General features: G+C 44.0%; 1 protein-coding gene across 1 annotated transcript in view; it reads right to left on the bottom strand.

Annotated features, from left to right (window-relative positions):
- The window catches only part of DNAJC8 (DnaJ heat shock protein family (Hsp40) member C8), a 73,505-nt gene that overhangs the window by 39,309 nt on the left and 11,452 nt on the right, over positions 1-22,744 (bottom strand). Inside the window, exon 2 of the mRNA XM_073616247.1 lies at positions 13,061-13,162. Coding sequence (XP_073472348.1) covers positions 13,061-13,162 — 102 coding nt within the window. The remainder of the gene's footprint in view (positions 1-13,060; positions 13,163-22,744) is intronic.

Raw genomic sequence — 22,744 nt, 5'->3', positions numbered from 1 at the left:
CTGACCATCCACACCATCTCTCATATGGAGTTGATCTTTGCCGAAGGCAAGAACACCTTTTTCTGGGCTGCGTCTATGATCAGGCCCAAATACTCCAGCCTTCTTATTGGTTTTAAGGAAGACTTCTCTAGGTTGAGGATCCAGCCCAGACTTTCCAGGTAACTAGTTGTAATGCATACACTTTGCTCCAAGCGAGCCACGGACTGGTCTATTAGCAATAGATCGTCTAGGTACGCCAAGACTGTTATGCCCTGTGCCCTTAACCTGACTAGAGGTGGGGCCAGTACTTTTGTGAATACCCGGGGTGCTGTGGCTAGCCCAAAGGGCAAGGCTACAAACTGAAAGTGCTGCCGTTCTACTCCGAATCACAGAAACCTTTGGTGAGCGGGAAATATAGGGACATGCAGATATGCATCACTAATGTCGATGGACGCCAGAAGTTCTCTCCCTTGTAGGATGGAGACCACTAACCTGATCGACTGCATGCGAAAGGAGCGGATTTTCAGGAACCGATTTAGATTCCTTAGATCTAGAATGGGTCTGACATCTCCATTTGGTTTTGGTACCATAAATAGTTTTGAATAAAACCCCAAACCTTGCTCTTCTGTGGGGATCTGTATGATCACCCCCTGAGCCAACGTTTGATCTCAGAAAACGAGATGGTGGTAACTCCCGAAATTCTAGTTTGTATCCTAGAAACACCGTGGAGAGAACCCATCTGTCCTGAATTTCCCTTTGCCAGACTTCTGAGTAGTGCAGAAGTCTTCCCCCCACTCTGGTGAGGGGGGACGCCTCTTCATGATGAGGCTTTAGTATTCTGCTTTGCAGTTTTCTATACAAAGAAAAAATTTTGCGCTTACATTAGATATTTAAAGAGGAGTTCTTGGAGAAATGGCTTAGGGGAATATTCGGGACAGAAACTTTTTCTCACCTCTTTGCTATCGAAAGAGCCCACAGAGTGCCGACGAGAGCCCCATTATCAGGGGGGTATCCCAGGCCAATAATTATGAAACTTTTTAATTACAAAGATAAGGCAACCTTGATGCGCAGGGCAAGAGAGATGGGGGATATCCGGCACAATGGAGCTAAAATCTTATTTTTTCCCGATTACTCTCCAGATCTGCAGAAACGAAGGGCTGAATTTAGGGATATCAAGCGCAATCTACGGAACTACAAAATCGAATATGCCCTGCTGTATCCGGCACGCTTACGCATTACTGCCCTAGGGGCTACCCATTTTTTTGATACATCAATAGGGGCTACAAAATGGCTTGAAGAAAACAAAAAGGACCTGTAGAGCCATGGGTTGAATAAGGCTGGCTAAAGCTTGGAAAAGAAAGGAGAATATTTCTGGGTTTTTTTTTTTTTGTTTCTCTTTTTTTTTCTTTTTTTTTTTGCTTTTGTTTTGTAGCATATAGCGGATGGCGCGGGGGAGGGGGGAAGGGGGGGTGTATCAGATGGAAGCACGGATCAAGGATGGGGTTTCACTAATTACACATGTTTTGAGCGTTGTTTTGATGTTTTGGAATTGGGCTTTGGGAGGGAGGGAGGAGGGGAGGAGTTTGGAAGGTGTTGCTTTGATGCTTCGGAACCGGGTTGTGGGAGGGGGGGAGGGGGTGAGGAGTTCGGAAGCAAGTCACAAAGTATTTGCTCAGTACTCAAGCAGGGTGTTTTTCACTGAATGGATGGGAGGAAGGAAAAAGGTCACTAACAAAGCCCCCAGGGCTAGCCTAGTTAGGCAGGTGGGGGGGTCACGAAAAAGGGTGGGGGGAATGGGGACAGATCAAGTAGAGGTTGGGGGGGGGAGGGGGGTTTACAGCAAGACACAGGATTAGATACCGGGGTGAACGAAAGGCACACGTATTTAGGAGGAGGGGGCCTATAAAAATAAAGCATATTTGCACATGTTGTTCATATCTACAGTTAAATAACACAAGGGGAGGGGGTGGAGCGGTCCCTGGACGCGGGGGCCCCTCGCCAATTCCCCCTTTTTCACTTTTTCTGTCACAATCACAGAGATGATGGCAAGCACTGTAGACACAATTACACGAATGAATTGCCCCTTCTTTTTGGGGTGTTCTTTTTTCCTTTTTGGATCTTGAGTTATTTTTTTTTTCTTTCTCTTTTTAGATGCCATTTAAAACTCTAAAAATAGGCTCTTGGAACATTAGGGGTATGGGCGACTCTGCTAAAAGGACAGCTGTGTTTTCGGCAATGGAGGATTATGGTGTTGAACTGGCTTGCCTGCAGGAAACCCACCTCACTAATGAGACCAAATTACATGCTCGGAGCAATAAATTTCAAGTACAGTACCACTCAGTTCATACCTCTTATTCAAGGGGGGTGAGTATCTTGGTGAGGAGGGGCATTTCATTTTCCTGCAGGGAAGCCAGGATAGACACGCTGGGAAGGTATGTCTTTTTGAACTGTGTTGTGGAAAATAAGCCTCTGGTGATAGCAAATGTTTACATTCCTCCTCCGTTCAAAATGGATACCATGTTGGACCTGCTGGAATTTGTGGATAGTATGGTGGATATTCCTATAATAGTGGTGGGGGACTTTAACGCAGTTCTAGATAACAGCATGGATCGGTTCCCGCCCGCGACCCGTGTAGAAAGGGTATCAGAGGGACGCCTAGGTCAACTTCTTGAAGAGGTGGGATGGTGTGATTTGTGGAGGTCTCACAATCCAAATACTCGGCAGTATTCCTGCTACTCAGGGTCATATTCCACCCTCTCGCGTATTGATATGGCAGTGGGCAATAGCGAAGCCCTGCGATTAACAGTAAATATAGAGTATAGACCAAGGGGAATATCGGATCATTCACCCCTGACCTTAACCCTAAATTTAAGTATTAGATCTAGTCAGAAAAGGTGGACAATAAACCCACTATGGTTGGACCTGATAAGCAGCCCAGCAGAAGTAGTCTCCAAATTAAAAGAGTTTGTAACATTTAACTCAGGTACAGCACCAGTAGGGGTAGTGTGGGATACCCTAAAAGCATACCTTAGGGGACTGCTACACCAGCAGGTTACTATAGTAAAGAAAACATCAAGGGATTGGGAGGTGAGGGCCAGTAGGGAAGCCATGGAAGCAGAAGCACAATATGTGCTAGATCCAACCCCTGAAAAACAGGAGATTTGGCTCAATAAACAGCAAGAGTATAAAGAAGTAATCAACAGAAGAGCAGAGAATAAGAGACTCTTCCAGAAACAAAACTACTTTGGTGAGGGGGAGAAAGTAGGCCGGATGCTTGCTCTTTTAATTAAGTCTAATCTATCCTCATTGGCCATCTCTTCAATTAAGACACCGGTTGGAAAGATTACATCTGATCCCACCGAAGTCTTACAAACTTTTTCTACATTCTATGGAGATCTGTACAGGTCGCGCCGGGGTTCGAACCGGCGCGAGATGGATGGATTCTTAAAAGGGGTAGACCTGCCCGTAATCTCGGAGAGGGAGAGGAGAGAGATGGACTCCCCTCTGGCTCTAGAGGAGCTGCAAAAGGCAGTCGAGGAGTTGTCAGGCCAGAAATCTCCGGGCCCGGACGGGCTGCCGCTGGAAATTTATAGGAAATATGGGGAGGTCCTGCTTCCGGAGCTTCTAAAAGTGCTGGAGCAGACGATCAAGGACGGAAGGTTGCCCCTATCGATGTCAGAGGCCGATATAGTAGTGATCCCAAAAGAGGGGAAAGATCAATCGGAAGTTTCTTCGTACAGACCCATATCCCTGCTGTGCACAGATGTCAAGATTATCGCAAGGGTGCTGGCATCCAGATTAAATAAATATATCGCGAAACTTGTGCACCCGGACCAATCGGGGTTTATCCCCGGCCGGTCCACTAGCACAAATATCAGAAGGGCCTATCTGAATCTTCAGGTACCAACAGATAACGCGGGATCCAGAGCTATATTGTCCTTGGACGCTGCCAAGGCCTTCGATAGCCTGGAATGGGAATATCTCTGGAGGGTGCTGGAGAAGTTTGGATTCAGCCCTGTATTTATTAGCTGGCTAAAAATTCTATACAACCACCCAAGGGCAAGGCTCAAGATAAACGGCGAATACTCGGAAAGTTTCCCCCTCGAAAGAGGGACAAGACAGGGGTGTCCCTTATCTCCTTTGCTGTTTGTCTTGGCCATGGAGCCACTGGCGGGAGCAGTGAGATCATCACCTGAAATACAGGTATTTCAAAGAAAAGGGAGGGAAGAGAGAATAGCGCTTTTCGCAGACGACATTATATTCTTCCTTGGGGATACGACCTCCTCATTGAAGAAAGTGACGCAGCTAGTGGAGGACTTTGGAAAGTTCTCGGGATTGGCTAGTAACTGGGAGAAGTCATCGCTACTACCGGTTGACCTATTAGCTAACCCTACTTCGATGTGTCTGCCTCAATTGAAGGTTATAGGGAAAATGAAATATCTTGGTGTTGTGCTGTCCAAGGACCCCGGTGCATTTATTGAGGACAATTTGGTCCCTCTCTTATCAAAATTCAAGAGAAAATGTGACACTTGGAGCAGACTCCCTCTGTCTGTGGCGGGTCGAGCCAACTTGATAAAAATGGTTTGGATGCCGCAGTTGTTATATCTACTCCACAACTCCCCTGTTTGGATCGGGGAGAAGTGGTTTCAAAAGATCCAATCCCTCTTCAGGGATCTAATATGGAAAAAAAGGGCAGGCCAGGATTGGCCTACAGAAACTGCAGCGTCCCGACACGGAGGGGGGACTGGGGGTTCCCCAACCGTTTACTTATTTCCTGGCAGCTCAGTTGCAACAATTGGGTGGATGTGCCACTGAGGGAGGGGGAAGCAACAATGCTAAAATTATTCTACAGGGGAACTCACACAGCTCACTAGCAGGAGCACTGGAGGCAGACTCACTGCAAGGAGAAATCCCGACATTCAAAATGATCACTAGGGCTTGGCAGACAGCTAGGAAAATAATGGGGTATAAAGGAATCTCAGAATATTCGCCAATGTGGAACAACAAGCAACTGCACGAATTACTAACAGTTGATAGGAATAAAACGTGGGAAAGATGTGGGATAAGCCGGCTGATACAATTATATGAAGGGGATACTCTGAAATCTTTTGAGGATCTGAGACATGAGTACGGGATACCAAACCTGGCATTCTATAGCTACCTACAGATTAGGCATGCCTTGAACAAACAGTTCAGCGGACAACCCCCAATATGGTGCAGGATTCCACTACTACAAACAATAATTAAGTCAGAGACCACCAAGGGCTTAATTACAGAGATATATACCCAACTAATAAAGAGAAGAAATATGAAGGTTGGCCTATCAGGGGGAAGGGACAGGTGGGCGGCCGATGTGGGGGAGATAACGGACGAACAGTGGAAGAGGATTCTCGAATTTGGATCAGAGGTGTCGGTTTCTCCCTCACAAAAAGCCTCCCACCTGTTGTTGCTGCACAGATCCTACTATACACCAAAAAAGCTGTTTATGTTTGGTCGTAGAATTAATGATGAGTGCCCCAGATGCAGAGGAACAGGCGACCTAATCCATATGGTCTGGAAGTGCCCAAAACTTGTTAGGTACTGGACGGAGATTCTAAAGAAAATAAATACTACGTTTAGAGTTAATTTAGAGCTTGATCCTAAGATCTGTGTGCTGGGCCATGTTAACAACAGGATGAGGGATAGAAGCACAGCCGTAGCTATAGCAAGATGCTTGTTTCAAGCCAGAAAATTAATAGCACAAACCTGGCAATCAAGAACACCCCCAACCCCGGAAGCCTGGGTTGGAACTGTCAACTCTACAATATGGAGCGAAAGGACATTCTACATAAGGCTAGGTAATTATAATATGTTTGTGAAGCTATGGAACCCGTGGATCCAAGCAATGCCATGCTCCCTACCAGTGCTATCTTAGCGCCGAGAACAACTGTCTTTCTACCAAGGCAGAGAAGTTGTATTAGACATAGCATAGAATCTTGAAGCCAAGAGAAAACAATGAATAATAGCCCGATAAAAAGTGTGCCTCGTAATAATTAGGGTGGGTTATTGGGGGGTGGGGGGAGGGAGGTTTACTAGGGCGAAAAGCAATAATGTACAGTCACGTATAGTAACAAAAAAAAAAAAAAAGATATTTAAATTTAAATATAGATTTAAATATCTAATGTAAGCGCACAATTTTTTCTTTGTATGTAATTTTTCACCTCATTGATATTTGTGGTTTTGTTGCAGCTGCAGTTATATTAATTTTTTGCTTGATAGCGCAGGTTTTCTCTTTTTTTGCAGTTTTCTGGCCCCATGTCTTCTTTTGAGCCTGGGGCTGACCCTGAGGTTTTCCTCTAGAGTCTGACGGTGGAAGGCCGTCGCCACTGCCTAGAGGCAGATGCCCCTGGCGCAGGAGAAAAAGTCAGTTTAAATGAAGGACTTTATACTTTCTTTTGACTGGCAAAAGAGTACTCTTTCCACTAGAAATCGTTGGGATGTATTTATCCAAATTATCGCCAGTCGCTCCCCACGAAAGGGGAAACTAGTCAGAAGCTTCTTGCAAGGTGCTTTGGCTGACCAATTTTTTAACCATAGGGTCCTACGCATGTGTACTAGCACAACGCAAGGCGGGACACCTGGTGAATAGAATCCTTCATAGCGTCTATGGCAAAACATAATGCTTTTGGTAGTTCGGCCAACTCACGGGCCTGTTGTGCAGGGAGCTCTTTAAGAGCCTCTGTGAACTTTAAGGACTGACAGATGCCTATTGCTGTGACTGCAGGCTGAGTAACGGCACCTGCCAAGGAAAAAGAGGATTTTAACAGGAATTCCAACTTTTTATCTGTTGGATCTTTAAGCATTTGTGCATGGTCTACAGGACAAGTTAAACTTTTATTCACATTGCAAATCTCAGTGTCAACTGCTGGAACCTTCCATTTTTTGGTGAATTTCTCCTCCATGGGATAGAGAGCTGAGAATCTCTTTGGAGGGAGAAAATTCTCATCCGGATGATCCTATTCGGCATAAATAAGCCTTTCTAGTAACGCATGGATCGGAAACGCATGCAAAGGCTGTAAAGATTTTAAAGAACCCAAGGAAGAAACCGGACTTTCAGCTAGCTGTTAAGGGTAGAATGAAAGCGGAGCGATCCATTTCCATAAGGATTTGTACCTCAGATTGTGAAGCTGAATCATCAACTGTAGTTTCCTCCACAGAGGAATAATCGGCTTGTTTTTCCTCTCAATAACCTGAGGGTAATACCTCATCCTGTCCCCACAGATCCCTTGGTAAAGGGTTTGAGGTGGGGGAGGGGGATCTAGCACGCTTTCTATCCCCTTGGTTAGAGGATGCGATTAAAGCCGCTAATCTTCCTTCTAAGCCCTGCAGGGCAGAGGAAATGCATCTTCAGTCACGTATACAGGGGCTGAAGTGTGAGAAGCAGTAGTACCACCAATTGCTTCCAATGACTTACTCTGGCTTGCCATGTCTGGTATCTCCGGAGAGGATGACAGTATGGAGGCACGACTGGAGTTCCCAGCGCCTGGGGGTGGAATCTTTGGCACCTTTGTGGTAGCTCTGATAGTCATAGTGCTAAGCACAAAAGCAGAGGCACTTTAAGACAAAATATAGTATTTGCTGAACAATAGTTTTAGCAAAAACAATGTCACCATAAAGATCAGCCTTTAATGCTGAGTAACAATTGTATTTCCTGTACTGGAAATGCCTGTATACACCCCTTACGTGCCCAGCTCTCGTGCCAGACTTCCCTCTTCAGCATAAATGAACTGAGAGCGTCTGTGTTCTTAAAGCCTCAGGTGAGAAGCTGATTAGGCGTCCTTAGCGTCTTCCGCCCTTAGTGTATGCACCGTGTGCTCCACGTGGACATTACGTCCCGCACACAGCGCCACCTATCTCTGAGACCACACCCCTCTGCAATACCCGCCCCCTCCTTGTTCAAAATACACTAGTCCGTGTGTGCGGACGGCATTCGGGTCTGCAAATGCCTGCAATGCAGTCTGAAGCTGCCAGAACGTGCCGCCTCTAATAGCAGGCTGGGGACGTCTCCATTTGGCAATAAATTCAACAAAGGGCAAGTCTGATATTTATAAAACTCTGGAAGCCGCCACCGCACCTCTCCAGGAGAGGAGGAGTTTTGTCAGCAGTGTTGTTTGGCTCCTAGATAGTGTTAGTTAGTAGGAGCTGTCTATATACATAAGATATGTGCTTATAAACTACTGCTGTACCCCCCTTAGATCCCTCAGAAGAGGAACGCCATTTGTTCAACCAAGAACCCCCCTCTGGCTGCTGGGACCACACATGCTGCTATAGCCAGACACAGAGTTGCTGAAAAAGCATCGTACAAGGTAAGTGTAATTTACTCCCTCTAGTGGAGACATTTTTAAGGCAAAGTTTTATATATATATGGAAGAAAAAGGCATAGGTGGACTTTTTACAGTTCCTAGGCTTCTTCCCTTACCTTATCCTCGCTGCAGGATACTGCTGTAATAGCAGATCCAAACTTCACCCATCACAGCGGGTGGCGTTCGTAACCCTTCAAAGACCGATGCCCTATAATGGGGGTTCCACTCTTTTGGACCTGAATAGCACCCCTCAGGACAACTTTAGGTAATGTAGCCAGACCAAAAAGAGTCCTGGTTCCTAGGGACCAGCCCTCAAAGAGAAGCATTACAGGCAAAACCTCGCTCTTCTATGCGAGGCCCAGGTACCATCCTGTGGCCTCAGTGGCTTGGATGGATCCGGTTGTGGAGGTTTTTTAAATCCAGCATGGATCCCTCCTGGAGCTCCTCAGAGCACATCTTTACTCGTGACCAACACCTTAGACACTGGCGAAAAAAACTGAGGTACTCCGGGAAGGAGGAGGGGTTATATAGGGGAGTGAACTTCCTGTATTGGGTACACCAGTGTCAACACCTGAAGGTGGCCCATAACCCATTAAGTAAATACTTAAGGCTCTGTGTCCCATAATGTACGATAAAGAAAAGAGTACCTGGGTGTAGTATTAACACACCTCAGAAGGTAGACCCTTTAATAGGGCTCACCAAGCCCCTATGCAACAATCCTGTTAAGCACCTTTAGCCTGCCAAGCAACACCTGGTGATTCACATGACCCAGGTAAGGAGAAATGAACTGCTGCAAATGCCTGGTTCAGAGCCTCCTCTGTGTCCCACAGCTGCCTTCTGGAAGCACCGCATGCTTGGCATACATAGCTTAAATAAGCTGGCTGTGCACCGCAACGTTCTGTGCATGTGTGCACGGTCCCGGCGAACGGGTGCAGCTGCATTCGCGTATGATGCAAATCTTCGTGCGCCCAGATAAAGGCTATGGCGCATGTGTGGCTCTGCCTCGTGCGCATGGCCGCCAAACAAACTGCTGAGCACAGCGGCACTTTTGTGAATGCATGTGCGCCATGGCGAACTAAGAGGCGAAATGGAGCACATTTGTTCGCCATCATACAGGTAAGAAACAGCCAGACACAAGCAAAAAAAAAGGTACACCTTGCAAACACCCACAGCTAGCCCAAAACTCCCTGTATGGTCACTGCACACAGGTGTCCAGCCTCTAGCTAGCTTGACTGATTACAATCACTGGGACACCCCACAATAGTAAATAAAGATATTTCACTTACCCGTCCAGGCACAGGGCAGCTTAGAAACTAAGAGCCCAATCTAAACCCATCACGGCGGGTTCCTGTCACTTGAGGACCTTCAAAGACTGGGTACTCTTTTCACGTTTAGGGTCCACTCCCTTGGACCTGTAAAGCACCCTGCAGGAATGCCTTAGCGCTGTGTCCAGGATTCCACTTCGCAGGATCCAGCACCCGGAGGTCGCATTACAGGCAAAACCTCGCAGGATCTTGAGTCTTCTTTGCGAAGCTCGGATACCATTTATCTAAGCATATAGAGATTGTGTCAAATGGATCTGGATCTGATCGGTCAATCGCTTGATTCATTTAAGAACCGTTTGTGGGACTAGAGACCTGGAGCTCAGAGAACTCAAACGTGCCCATCCACCTTGCAGACACTGGTAAAAAAAACTGATGTACTTCCTTTATGGGAGAGGTTATATGGGATCACGTCCTGTCTAAGACTTTGTCTATCAGTGTCCATTCACCTAGAGATGGCATATAAGCCAGTAGGTAATGAATATTAGCCTAACCCTGTGTCCCATGATGAATGAAAAAGAAACCAATGATTTAAAAAAAATGATGTGATTTTTTAATCAGATTTTTATCAAATTTATTTTAATAAAATGCTTTTGGATTAAAATATTGGTTTTCTATTTAAGAAGTTAAAAAAAAATGTAATTTAGTTTATTCAGCATGAAATAGAGCTTAGTTATGTAGCATGAGGCTGTATATTCTGCAATATTTACATTTTTTGATAAACTCATTCAATGTATCCAAGCTCTGCAAGCTGAGATAACATGCACTGCATTGATGCATTCACACAATTTCACAGCAACCATGAGATAAAACAAAGTTCAGGAATATTCCTTTATCCCATTGTTTTGCAAATCTATGTACACTGCAAACTGTATGATTGTTTGAAGAGAAATGCATCTATACAAGGCTCTAAGTGTGAGGAGAGAGGGCAAGCAGTAAAAATAAAAGTGAAACCTACTAAGCAGCTTATAAACCTTGTGATCTTTCTGCACATTCCCCCTTGAGGAGCAAAATGGAAGCATGCCGTAACAGAGACCCAGTTTGGGAATATTTACTAACCTTACAGCTTATTATTCTAAATAGGAAACCTTCAATTTATTTGCAAATTTTAAAGTTTCTAACTACCAGCAAGAATGAGTCCTTACATTTAAAGAGCACCTGTCATTTCAGATCCATCATGGCAGCACCTGTTAGCGGGCGTCCATTCACCTGCTGTTGCCACACTCCTCACCTTGTTGTGTCACAGCCACATCACTAGTCGTCCCATTAAAGTGAATGGGACTGTCAGTGAGTCAACATCGGGTCAGAGATCACAGTTACTCTTTAGAAATGATGATTTAAATAGAGTCGATTTAAATCAAGCCATTTTACTAGTGATTTAAATCGTCTTGATTTAAATCAAATCCACCTTGGTCCTGCATCAAGCGTACTCCAGATCTAGAATGAGCTGTTTCACTAACTCAACATAAGTTGGATAAACCTGCTCATTTGCAAGACCATGGGTGCAGCAAAACTGTCTCAAGCAAAGATCCAGCGACAGTTTACATAGTCCTCACTGCCTCAGTTTTTCTACCTTTGGGACCTTTGAAAGAGAAAATTGAGTACTGTCCGTGATACTTTTTTTATTTGCACTAACATACAATTTTTCAGGACAAGCTTTCGGGGTATGTCCCCTTCTTCAAGGTCCAAGCAGTACTGGACTGAATTTTCTCTGTCACAATTGCACTAATGCGGCTACAATCAAATCAAGTATGATGGAAGGACCTTTGAAAGATAGCAATTTCTTCACAGGAATTACCACTGCCATATGGAGACAAGAAACAGGAGGATCCACCACCAGGGGACCATTTTTTTTTTTTTTTTTTTTTTTTTTTTAGGAAAGCATGCTCTATTATAATTTAATTTTGATAATTTGATAGATTGAGCATTATCAGATGGCAACATTAATAATGGTCCTTTCAATACAAAGATTTTTCCCAGCACCTCTTTAACCATTTACCTAAAATGCATAACAATAAATCACTTCCCAGTTGACTAATAATTGCTAGGGTCGAGAGTCTGACATTTTTTTTACCATCACTCATAATATCCCTATCCTCCTATATTAAGGACTTGAATGAGGCTGCACGATTCTGGCTAAAACGAGAATCACAATTTTTTTTTGCTTAGAAGATAGATCACGATTCTCTCACGATTCTTGCAGCGTAACTTCATCTTTCACATTAAAACAAAAAAAAAATTAAAAATTTGGCTAACTTTACGGTTTTGTTTTTTAATTTTTATTCATTGAAGTGTATTTTTTTCCCCAAAAAATATCGTGTGAAAGACCGGTGGCCAAATACAGTGTGACATAAAATATTGCAGCAATTGACATTTTATTCCCTAGGGTCTCTGCTTAAATATATATAATGTTTGGGGGTTCCAAGTAATTTTCTAGCAAAAAATATTGATTTTAACTTCAGAAACAAATGTCAGAAAAAGATTTAGACTTTAAGTGGTTAAACTTCCTGCATTTACACTTGGCAGACTGCCTGGATTTTTTCTTTACACACAGAGATTTATCCCTTTGATCTAAGAAGGAAGAGTTAGTTACAATGTTTCATGTTAAAAACTTGGCAGACTGCCCAGATGTTTTCTTTTGATAGCTGAGTGAGCAGATAAGTCTCTCCACTTGTTATATGAAAGAATCGGCAAACTCTGCAATAGAGATGGTCAGGGTGGCTTTACCTAGTGTGTTCACCGACGATACACATTTAATTCCCACAGCACTAAATCTCACCTAACAGATATGAACCAGGCAAACAAGGCTGAATTACACAGAAATCTGTATATTAATTTGAACTATGAATGGAAAAACTACAGGTCTCATTTACCAATGAGCAGTTGGACGCAGAGTTTTCAATTGACATAAGTCATAAGTACAGTGATGTCACTGCACTTTTAGTCTATTGATTACTTCCTCCAGCTCTATAACTAAAGAATCATACAGGGGCTAGTGGAGGAAGAGACAGCTTGAGAGCATTTGTTAGCAAATGCTAGTACGCTGTACTTGTATTTATAATAGCACCACTGTATACACAACTACAGCAGTGCACAGCTATTCATGTTAAATGACAGGCTGTATTCTGCACCTGGGCTGCCTGGGAGTGCCAAAGCTCTAAATCTCCCACACGTATTACTATTAAAAAGGTATGAAAAACCAATAAAGACTAAGGCTGACCATACACTATAGAATCTGATTGTACAATCTCCTTTAGATCTATAAACTATGTGATGCAAGGGAGATTGAGTATTGAGGAAGTAGACACTGCATTCCTGGCCTTCTCTGCAAAAAATAGTTGCTTAGCTGTTATGTTTAATCCAATTCATAGAAACATACATTTTACATTAACAAAAACTATGCAAGATCAGGAATACCTCAAAGGGATTCAAATTGAAATAGGAGGATCCAGGCCTGGTTAGTCTCTCAATTTGCTGCTTTGGGGTAAGAACAGAGTCCCTCTTCTCAATCTGTTTAACCTGTGCACGTAGAAAAAGCAAAACATTACATAAAAGTAAAACAATGCCATTCATTTGGTATTAAAACCAAAATGTCATATATTGCAACTTACCAATAGGGATGAGCCCGATGTTCGCGTCGAACATGGGGTGTTCGTCTGTTCGCCAAATAGTGAACAATTTGGGGTGTTCGCGGCAAATTCGAAAGCCACGGAACACCCTTTAAAGAAAGAGAAATCAAAAGTGCTAATTTTAAAGGCTTATATGCATGGTATTGTCATAAAAAGTGTTTGGGGACCTGGGTCAATGCATTAAAAAAGTTTTAAAAACGGACGTTTTTTCGGGAGCAGTGATTTTAATAATGCTTAAAGTGAAACAATAAAAGTGAAATATTGGTACCTGGGGGGTGTCTATAGTATGCCTGTAAAGTGGCGCATTTTTCCTGTGTTTAGAACAGTACCACAGCAAAATGACACTTCTAAAAGAGAAAAAAAAAAAAAAAAAAAAGTAATTTAAAACTACTAGCGGCTATAATGAATTGTCGGGTCCCGGCAATACAGATAAAAGTCATTGAAAAAAACGGCATGGGATCCCCCCCAATCCATTACCAGGCCCTTTGGGTCTGGTATGAATATTAAGGGGAACCCCGAAACAAAATGTAAAAAAAGAAATTGCGTGGGGGTCCCCCAGAATTCCATTCCAGGCCCTTCAGGTTTGGTATAGGTATTAAGGGGAACCCTGCGCCAATTTTTATTTTTTTTTAAATGGCGTAGGGGTCCCCCTCAAAATCCATACCAGATCCTTATCCGAGCACACAACCTGGCAGACCACGGGAAAAGAGGGGGGACGAGAGATCGCCCCCCCTTCCTGAACCGTACCAGGCCACATGCCCCGCTTCAGTGCCGATGACAGTTCTTTTATAACTAAGGGCGGGGCCACACAGTGACGTACGGGGGTGACCCCACCCCCCTCTGACGCACGGGGACTTCCCAATGGTTTCCCCATGGCGTCAGAGGGGGGCGGGCCACCCGATTACGTACCCGGGTGGCCCCGCCTCCTTTGACTCCACGGGGAAGTCTCCGCCCTCAGTTATAAAAGGACTGTCATTGGCGCTGATGCGTCATACAGCGGGTGCCTCCCATGGAGGCGGATCTTTTTTTTAATCTTTTGGTCCGTCAGCGGAGCAATAGAAGATGAATGGACTTCGTGGGACATTTTTATGCTTTTATTTTTTAATAAAGGACTTGTCCCAAGGTGTGTGTTGTGTTTTTTTAACATGTTGATGCTTTTTTTGTGAAATGGTACGGGTACTATGTACCTGTTACCATTTCAAACGGGGGGGGGGCGGGATCTGGGGGTCCTCTTGTTAAAGAGGGGTTCCAGATTCCAATAAGCCCCCCGCCCGCAGACCCCCACAACCACCGGGCAAGGGTTGTGGGGATGAGGCCCTTGCCCCCATCAACATGGGGACAAGGTGCTTTGGGGGGGCTACCCCATAGTACCCTCCCCATGTTGAGGGCATGTGGCCAGGTAGGGTTCAGGAGGGGGGGCGCTCTCTCGTCCCCTCCCCTTTTTCTGCAGCCTGCCAGGTTGCGTGCTCGGATAAGGGTCTGGTATTTATTTTTGGGGGAACCCCACGCCATTTTTTTTTACATTTTGGCGCGGGGTTCCCCTTAAAACCCATACCAGACCATGGTATGAATTTTGAGGGGGACCCTATGGCATTTAAAAAAAAAATTTGGCGCAGGGTTCCCCTTAATATCCATACCAGACCTGAAGGGGTGGGGGGACCCTCATGCAATTTTTTTTTTTAATTTTGGTTCGGGGTTCCCCTTAATATTCATACCAGACCCAAAGGGCCTGGTAATGGACTGGGGGGGGGATCCCATGCCTTTTTTTTCAATGACTTATCTGTATTGCTGGGACCCGACAATTCATTATAGCCGCGAGTAGTTTTAAATGATTTTTTTCCCTTTAGAAATATCATTTTGTGCAAGGACTGTTCTAAACGGGAAAAATGTGCACCTTTACAGGCATGCTATAGACACCTCCCAGGTACGAAATTTAAAGGAATATTTCACTATTGTTTCACTTTAAGTATTATTAAAATCACTGCTCCCGAAAAAACTGTAGTTTTTAAAACACTTTTTTGCATTGATACATGTCCCCTGGGGTAGGACCCAGGTCCCCAAACACTTTTTATGACAATAACTTGCATATTAACCCTTAAAATTAGCACTTTTGATTTTTCACATTCGTGTCCCATAGACTTTAACGGTGTTCGCGTGTTCAAAAAATTTTTTGCCTGTTCGCATGTTCTGCTGCGAACTGAACCGGGGGGTGTTCGGCTCATCCCTACTTACCAATCATTAAATGTGGTAGCTGCATTCTCTTTCTTTTTTAGCCTTTTTCCCCCTCTGTTTTCACCTGCTGATTTGGCCACTAACACACCTCCTGTATTAGAGTGCCCCCACTCTGGATGAATGAGCACAGGGAACACCTTTGGACAGCAGCATTGTCAGTTTATGGGGAGGAGGGTGTTAGATATACTAGCAGATTTAAACACTAATAAATTGAAGCCAAACTGCAGCTAATACTTTATAAGCAGCACAAAACACTTTTCCTTTTGGGATAAAGGTATTATGTAAATAAAAGCTGATCATGGTAAGCCACCCTGCCAGTGTTAAATGGTCTGTCTCATCTCTGTAAATGATGCATTCTGCCAGGGAATGTGTTCTTTTGAAAATCAACAGATCTACTGGCTTGGATCGCCAGATGAAAAAAGAAGAAAGCAAGCCTAAACAAGAAAATTAATGCAGCCATCACAACTAAGAATTAGTAAACTGCAATATAAGAAATGTTTGCTTTTGGGTTTAATACCACTTTAACCGAAGGATACATTTTGAAAAATAAAACTGTTTCAAGTATAGTGGCAGCCTAAAAGAAGCTTAGCAGTATGTTATCTAAATGTTGAGGCTACCAACAGGGAGAACCCCAGAAATAAGTAGGCATAAAAGGGCAACTTAAGTTGTCATTTAGATTTCCCTCTGACTCCCCTGTAATGGCAGAAACCTACCTACATACTTACCTTTAGCTCCGCTCCAGAGTTCTTCACTGTGCAGCGTCAGCACAAAAAAAAAAAAAACTGGCTATGACCAACCCCTACTTCACATACACACTGCTGGGCCCATTCATTAGTTTAGCCATAGATATGAATGAGCCAAGCAGTGTGCATAATTGATAGAAGTTAGAATAGGTCTGTACTTTTATCTACAAGTACTCTACCTGACAAGGGGTTATAATCCTCTCCTACTCTAAAATCTAAAATTAAAAATAAAAGTTCCCAGTTATTTATGGTCTGCTCAAGTGGTGCATTATTCTATTTTTAGATTACCACTCAACTGTCACCTGTACATAGGTAAAAACAACACTTGTCCACACTTAACTTTTCTGCATCAGTCCTAACAAAACTTTTCATGAGGAGCTGGCTGAATTTCACATGGCCGACATTAGGCTGCTGTTAATGCTTTGTGAATGCAGTTGTATGTAATGAAAAAAGAATAACAATCCCGAAGACTGCACTTAAAAAATAAATCAGCAATGACAGATCCCACATTTTTAGGAAAGGTTCCTTTTAAGATAATTGTCAATAATAGCAGTATTCAACCTACCTTTCTGCTTTGGTGTCACCCTTGACTCATCCCTCTTCATTCCTCAAATCCAGACCATCTCTCAGTCAAGTTGTCTCCACACCTCCAAAATTCCCTGCTCCATCAAGAAACTACAAAAATAACTAGTCCTTTCTCTGAATTTCTTGCCTGTGCTACTGTTTCTTGCCTTTACTACTTCTGCCCACCTCTAAAATATTGGAGGGGAAAGGGGCATTCGCTAATGGAGGAGTAAGACATTTCTGCAGCTCTTAGCCTGATTTGGCACTCATGTTCCAAATGACTCCAAAAATTCTCATCTGGAAATAAATAGAAACACAAAGCTACCCCTAACCCAGAAGGAAGCAAGTCTTGACACCTACAAGCCTTTTTCCAGGTATCACATTAGAAAACCCATCTTGCTGGCACTCCAAACATGATATTCAATGCCTCGGGGGGGTGGGGAGAGGGGTGGGGGGGGGACAGGTGAATCAGGGCTCATCGTAGAGCTGGGCGATTTTCTCCAAAAAAACCTCGATTCAATTTTTTTTTTTTTGACGGACACCGCGCTGGTCCTGAGGAGCTGCGGGCAGGAGTTTTTAGGCGAGGCCGCGGACTAGGCCGAAGCCTCGCCTAAAAACTCCTGCCCGCAGCTCCTCAGGACCGGCGCGGTGTCAGCGCCGATCCTGGTGAAAAAAAAAAATCGATTTGCTGAAAATTTGAATCGAATTGACCTCTCAACTCGATTCAAATCAATTTTTTCCCCAGCCCTAGCTCATCGAACAAAGCCTCAACTCCCTACCTTACATATCACCCGCTACGGACTAACTCCACCTGGGCCAGCAATCACATTGATATGAAGGATAAGGATGCTGATCTTCACTCCCTACCCACGAGGTCTGACCTGGAGATACCTCTCACCTATTGAGAAGGCCTATAAGACAGATGTTGGCCTGTAAATCTGAGGTAACACACATTGGGGTTGATTTACTAAAGGCAAATCCACTTTGCACTGCAAGTACACTTGGAAGTGTAGTCGCTATAAATCTGTGGGGAAGATCTGAAATGAGGGGAAGCTCTGCTGATTTTATCATTAAAGCTAAAATGCTGTTTTTTATTTTCCTTGCATGCCCCCCTCAGATCTACAGCGACTGTACTTTCAAGTGCACATGTTCACAAAAACTGTTTTCTATAGAACATCAGGATCCGTGCATGGTATTCCTTAAATCGGTAAAATCCATAGACCTTGTACAAATGCTCAAATCAAAATTCCAACCATCTACTGAACAAAGACAAATAAGCTGGCCTAGAAATAGCCTGTGCACAGCAAACTCTGGGGCAAAGCTTCTCTGACCCAGATAGGCTGAAAAATAGAATATGCTGCATACACTTTTACAATATTAAGGAGGCCATAACGTAAGCAGCCCACCTTCAGACAAAACAGCGTTCAATGGCAAGCCAATACTTCTGGTCCACCTCTCCTGATGCACTGTACACTTTGAAAACATATGGAGTTCAATAGGGTTGTCCCGATACCGATACTAGTATCGGTATCGGCACCGATACCGAGCATTTGCCCAAGTACTTGTACTCGGGCAAATGCTCCCGATGCTTCCCCCGATACCTGGAAGTCAGCTGTGATCGGCGCGTGGGGGAGTTACAAGATTCTCCCCCAGCGGCTTTCAGCAGCTTTAGTGACATACAGCGGTGATCTCTCACCGCTGACTGTCACTGCATCCTCCTCCATGCCCCCTCCGTTACTCTCTCCTCTTCTGTCCCCCTCCGTTCCTCTATCCTCTTCTGTCCCCCTCCGCTGTCCCCTCCGTTCCTCTTTCATTATCTGTGCCTCTCCGCTGTCCCCTCCGTTCCTCTTTCATTATCTGTGCCTCTCCGCTGTCCCCTCCGTTCCTCCATTATCTGTGCCTCTCCGCTGTCCCCTCCGTTCCTCTTTCATTATCTGTGCCTCTCCGCTGTCCCCTCCGTTCCTCCCTCCTTTTCTGTCCCCCTCCGCTGTACCCTCCGTCCTGCTGTGCCTCTCCGCTGTCCCCTCCGTTCCCCTCTCCTTCTCTCTCCCCCTCCGTTCTGCCGTCCCCCTCCTCCTTCCTTTGTAAATAGACAGAGTCAGCTGACTCTGTCCATTCACATAACTGAAACATTGTAATCTCCTGTGATTACAATGTGTCAGTTTATGAATGGAGAGGAGCCCCTGTCTTCTCTCCATTTATTCTCAGTGCAGCTGAGGCTGCAGAGAAAGGTACTGGGGAATCTCTATTCTCTGTCTCTTTCTCTGTCTCAAGGGGGAGATATCAGAGGTCTGTTAAGACCCCTGATATGTCACCAAAGCCCCCCAACAGGGCTGATAAAAAAAAAAAAACAAAAAAACAAACACATATTGCAATAAAGAATAAAAAAAAAATTATCGTAAAAAATAAAAATGGTAAATAAAAAAAAAAAAACACACACATACAACGTTCACCCCCTCCCCCCCCCAAAAAAAAGCACTGTTAAAAAAAAAACAAACAAAAAAACAAAACACTGTCACGTGACATTAAAAAAAAAGTATCGGTAATCGGTATTGGCGAGTATTTGAAAAAAAGTATCGGTACTTGTACTCGGTCCTAAAAAAGTGGTATCGGTACAACCCTAGAGTTCAATATAGATGTATCCCTTTTAGCTAATTGCCTCTAAAGATGGTCAAACTACATCCCTTCAGGCTTTAGCTGTTTGCCAGAGCTAACGGGCATTTCCCAAATAACTCGAGTGCAACTACCGACTGTTCTGTCAAGCTGCTTATATCGGACTATCTGACCATAGAACAATGGTTCTTCTCCTAAAAAGCCCCAGAATCACTGTTCTGCAGCAGAAAATAGCTTATGGTTTCCACACTGGGTCTTGCACAACTCACCCGAGAAGACCCCTTCTATCCTGGAACAGATAAAAAGAGATGGACAACCAAAAATAAACTTATCTCCTCTCCCGCAACTATTTCTCTTTACCTGCCTTGACGTAAAGTTAAAGAAGAACTCTAAGCAGAAGTTAAATACCTCTGGGAACTGAGTGCACATAGCTGTTAAAATTTGTGCTGTGGTTTGGAAATAAAACAACATTTTTATTTGTCAGTACTGGCTGCAGCTCCATTGCAGGCAATAGTCCAAATTATGAACGTTCCCATCGTAGAGGTAACAGGTAGCATTGAAGCCTCAGCCTCCTCCTTGCCATGCAACTTTGTGCATCCTCTATGTATTGAGAAAAGACTGAGCTCACAACCTCCTGCAGCTACACTGCTAAGTGACCACAGCACAGGTTTATGGACAAGGGCCATATGCACTGGGTCCCCAGGTGATTTAACAAATTTATCTTCTTGAGAGACTTCTTGAAGACTTGCCTATTTAACACCTTGTTCATGTTTGCTCAAAATACAGATGCTTAACAAACACGCCTATAGAGGCAATGCAAGTTGTTCGTTGAGTTTGCGTCATGTTTAACACGTTAAAAGGAGAGTAAAAACACTCCCCAAACGCCCTATGCTCATTTGACGATCGGTAACGCACTCCAGATGCTGCCTAGGTTTTTCCTTGGCTCCTGTAAACAAGGCCTAACGCGCTGCAGGCGCACCACAAACATTGCAAACTCATGACAGTGAGTTTATGGTGCGTTACTACAGACTTTGTTTAGGAGTTAGAGCCCTTTCACACTGAAGCAGTTTTCAGGCATTTTAGCGCGAAAAATAGAAATTGTAAAGCGCTTGAAAACTGTCTCTCATGCCTCCCCAGTGTAAAAAGCCAGAGAGCTTTCACACCCAGGTGGTGCACTTGTGGGACGGGAAAAAAAAAATCCTGCAAGCAGCATTTTTGGGGCAGTGTAGGAGCCAGGGCTCCTACACTGCCCCTGCCCATTTTGAAAAGAACTGGCAGCGATTCGGAAGCGCCACAACATGGGAGCTTTTAACCCCTTGTTAACTCCTTTTTGGGGTTAAAAGCTCCCCCCTAGCGGCCGAAAGCGTTGCTTAAACAGCGGTAAAGCGACGCTAAAACTAGCAGCGCTTTACCGCTAACGGACCTGCTGACCCAGTGTGAAAGGGCTCTTAAAATGCTTCAACTCCTTTCAAACTCCACGTGAAGATTAATTTTTGAAGTGCAGCAACACGACCCCAGGCAATTGCTTCATGTTTTGATAATGTGAACAGCACTGTCTGCTGTCCATATTATCTAATGCAGACTGCTTTACTAGGAGTTTGAAGAGAGTTAAAAACGTGCCCCAAACTCCTGCTTTTAATGCCAGTGTGACCAGGGACTAAGACTTGCCTTCCCATTTCGAAAGCTTTACCTTTGCATTTGACATCATTATCCATCAATCCCTGGACTCTAGAGCTCTGCATTGCTCAAAGGTAGCAATTGCTATACAAACTGGAACCCTATGGAGGATTTGCATTCTTTAAAGTGGACACTTATGTCTCTAATAAAAGTGATTAGTGGTTAGACCCCCTGCCAGGTTTTTACTGAAGTCTGAGTCTCTCTCGAGAACGGTCACTGGGATAAAAAGCAAAGAAAAATCTGGCATTTTGATTTATCATCAGAATAGAAAGCAAAAAGAAATCACATTGGGACATTTGTGGCAGACTTCCCGTTGTGTTCACAAAGCAAAAAGAGAAAACTCCTCAATGGGAAAAGCATTGAACGAAAAAAAAAAAAAACCCCGACAGGGTTTTTAACCCTTCCCTACACCATCTAAAACAAAAATCTAGATTTTGGCTTTAAATAAACTTTCCTTCAAGCACACAGGCAAACTCTTATTCCTGTGCTAGTACATGTAAAGAAGAGATTAGCTAAATGCATTCTTTTTCTCTCATGACCGGCCTTTACCAAAGGATATTCAGTAATATAAAACACAATGTGGGGAATTTATCAAGACTGGAATAGACAGAATCTAGAGAAGCTGTGCACTGCAACTAATCGGCTTTTACCTTCAGCTTATTAATTTAAGATTTGAAAATGAAAAATAGAGGTTGTGCACTCCGGATAATTGTCTCAATAAGTTGGCTCTGTATATCTTTACAATCTGTTAATAAAAAAAACCTTTGTAAAAAAAAAAAAAAAAAAAATGAAAAATAGAAGCTGATTGGTTGCCACAAGTTTTGATCAATTCCTCTTAATTGTCCTTGAACATGAAAAGTGTGCCAAGAAAAACATTTCTGGTTGCTCGTGGGAACCAAAAGTAAATTCTGCACTGGTAACATGAAACAAGAATTTTCACCAGTTGCTGTGGGCGCTCTTCATGCATAAGCCATTTTCTGTCTGATCTTGTCCAATTGCAGCAATTTCACATTACATGTTTAAACTTCTATACTGACAACTTTATGAGATAAGGAAGAGGGATACCTATCAAAATATGTAGGCAAAGGACACAAACCCCAGATATAAAGATCATGAAGAATGTGCAAAAATATACCGTATTTATCGGCGTATAACACGCACTCTTTTCCCCTTAAAATCAGGGGAAAAAAAAAAAATCGCTGAAAAAGACAGAGAACAGCCGAGTACACAGTACACTCGGGTCGGCTCTTCTCGGCAACACTCGTAGTGACGCCGTCCCGCCTCCCTGCTGTCTGAGTGGGAGAGGAGCGAGCGTCGCCGAAAAAGACCGAGCCGAGTGTACTTGGCTCTTCTCGGCTGCGCACATAGTGACGCCATCCCGCCTCCCTGCTGTCTGAGTGGGAGAGTTGCGAGCGTCGCCGAAAAAGACCGAGCCGACTACAGGCTCCGCTCGTAGTCCCACCTCCTAGCCATTGGACCGGTGATGTGTCCTTCATAGGAGCCGGGCCAATGGGCGGGACTGCGAGACGAGCGGCGCAATAATTCAAATTAATCGATACTGCTGCTATTTTGTTCAGTGCTGCTGATGAACACTGGGCAAGGCTGCAGATACACACTTCAAATGTAAGTTTTTTTCCTTAAAC

Source organism: Aquarana catesbeiana, linkage group LG02, assembly GCF_042186555.1.
Source record: "Aquarana catesbeiana isolate 2022-GZ linkage group LG02, ASM4218655v1, whole genome shotgun sequence".
NCBI lineage: Eukaryota > Metazoa > Chordata > Amphibia > Anura > Ranidae > Aquarana > Aquarana catesbeiana.
Note: the sequence above shows the minus strand (reverse complement) of the source record. Positions and strands in the feature narration are given on the sequence as shown.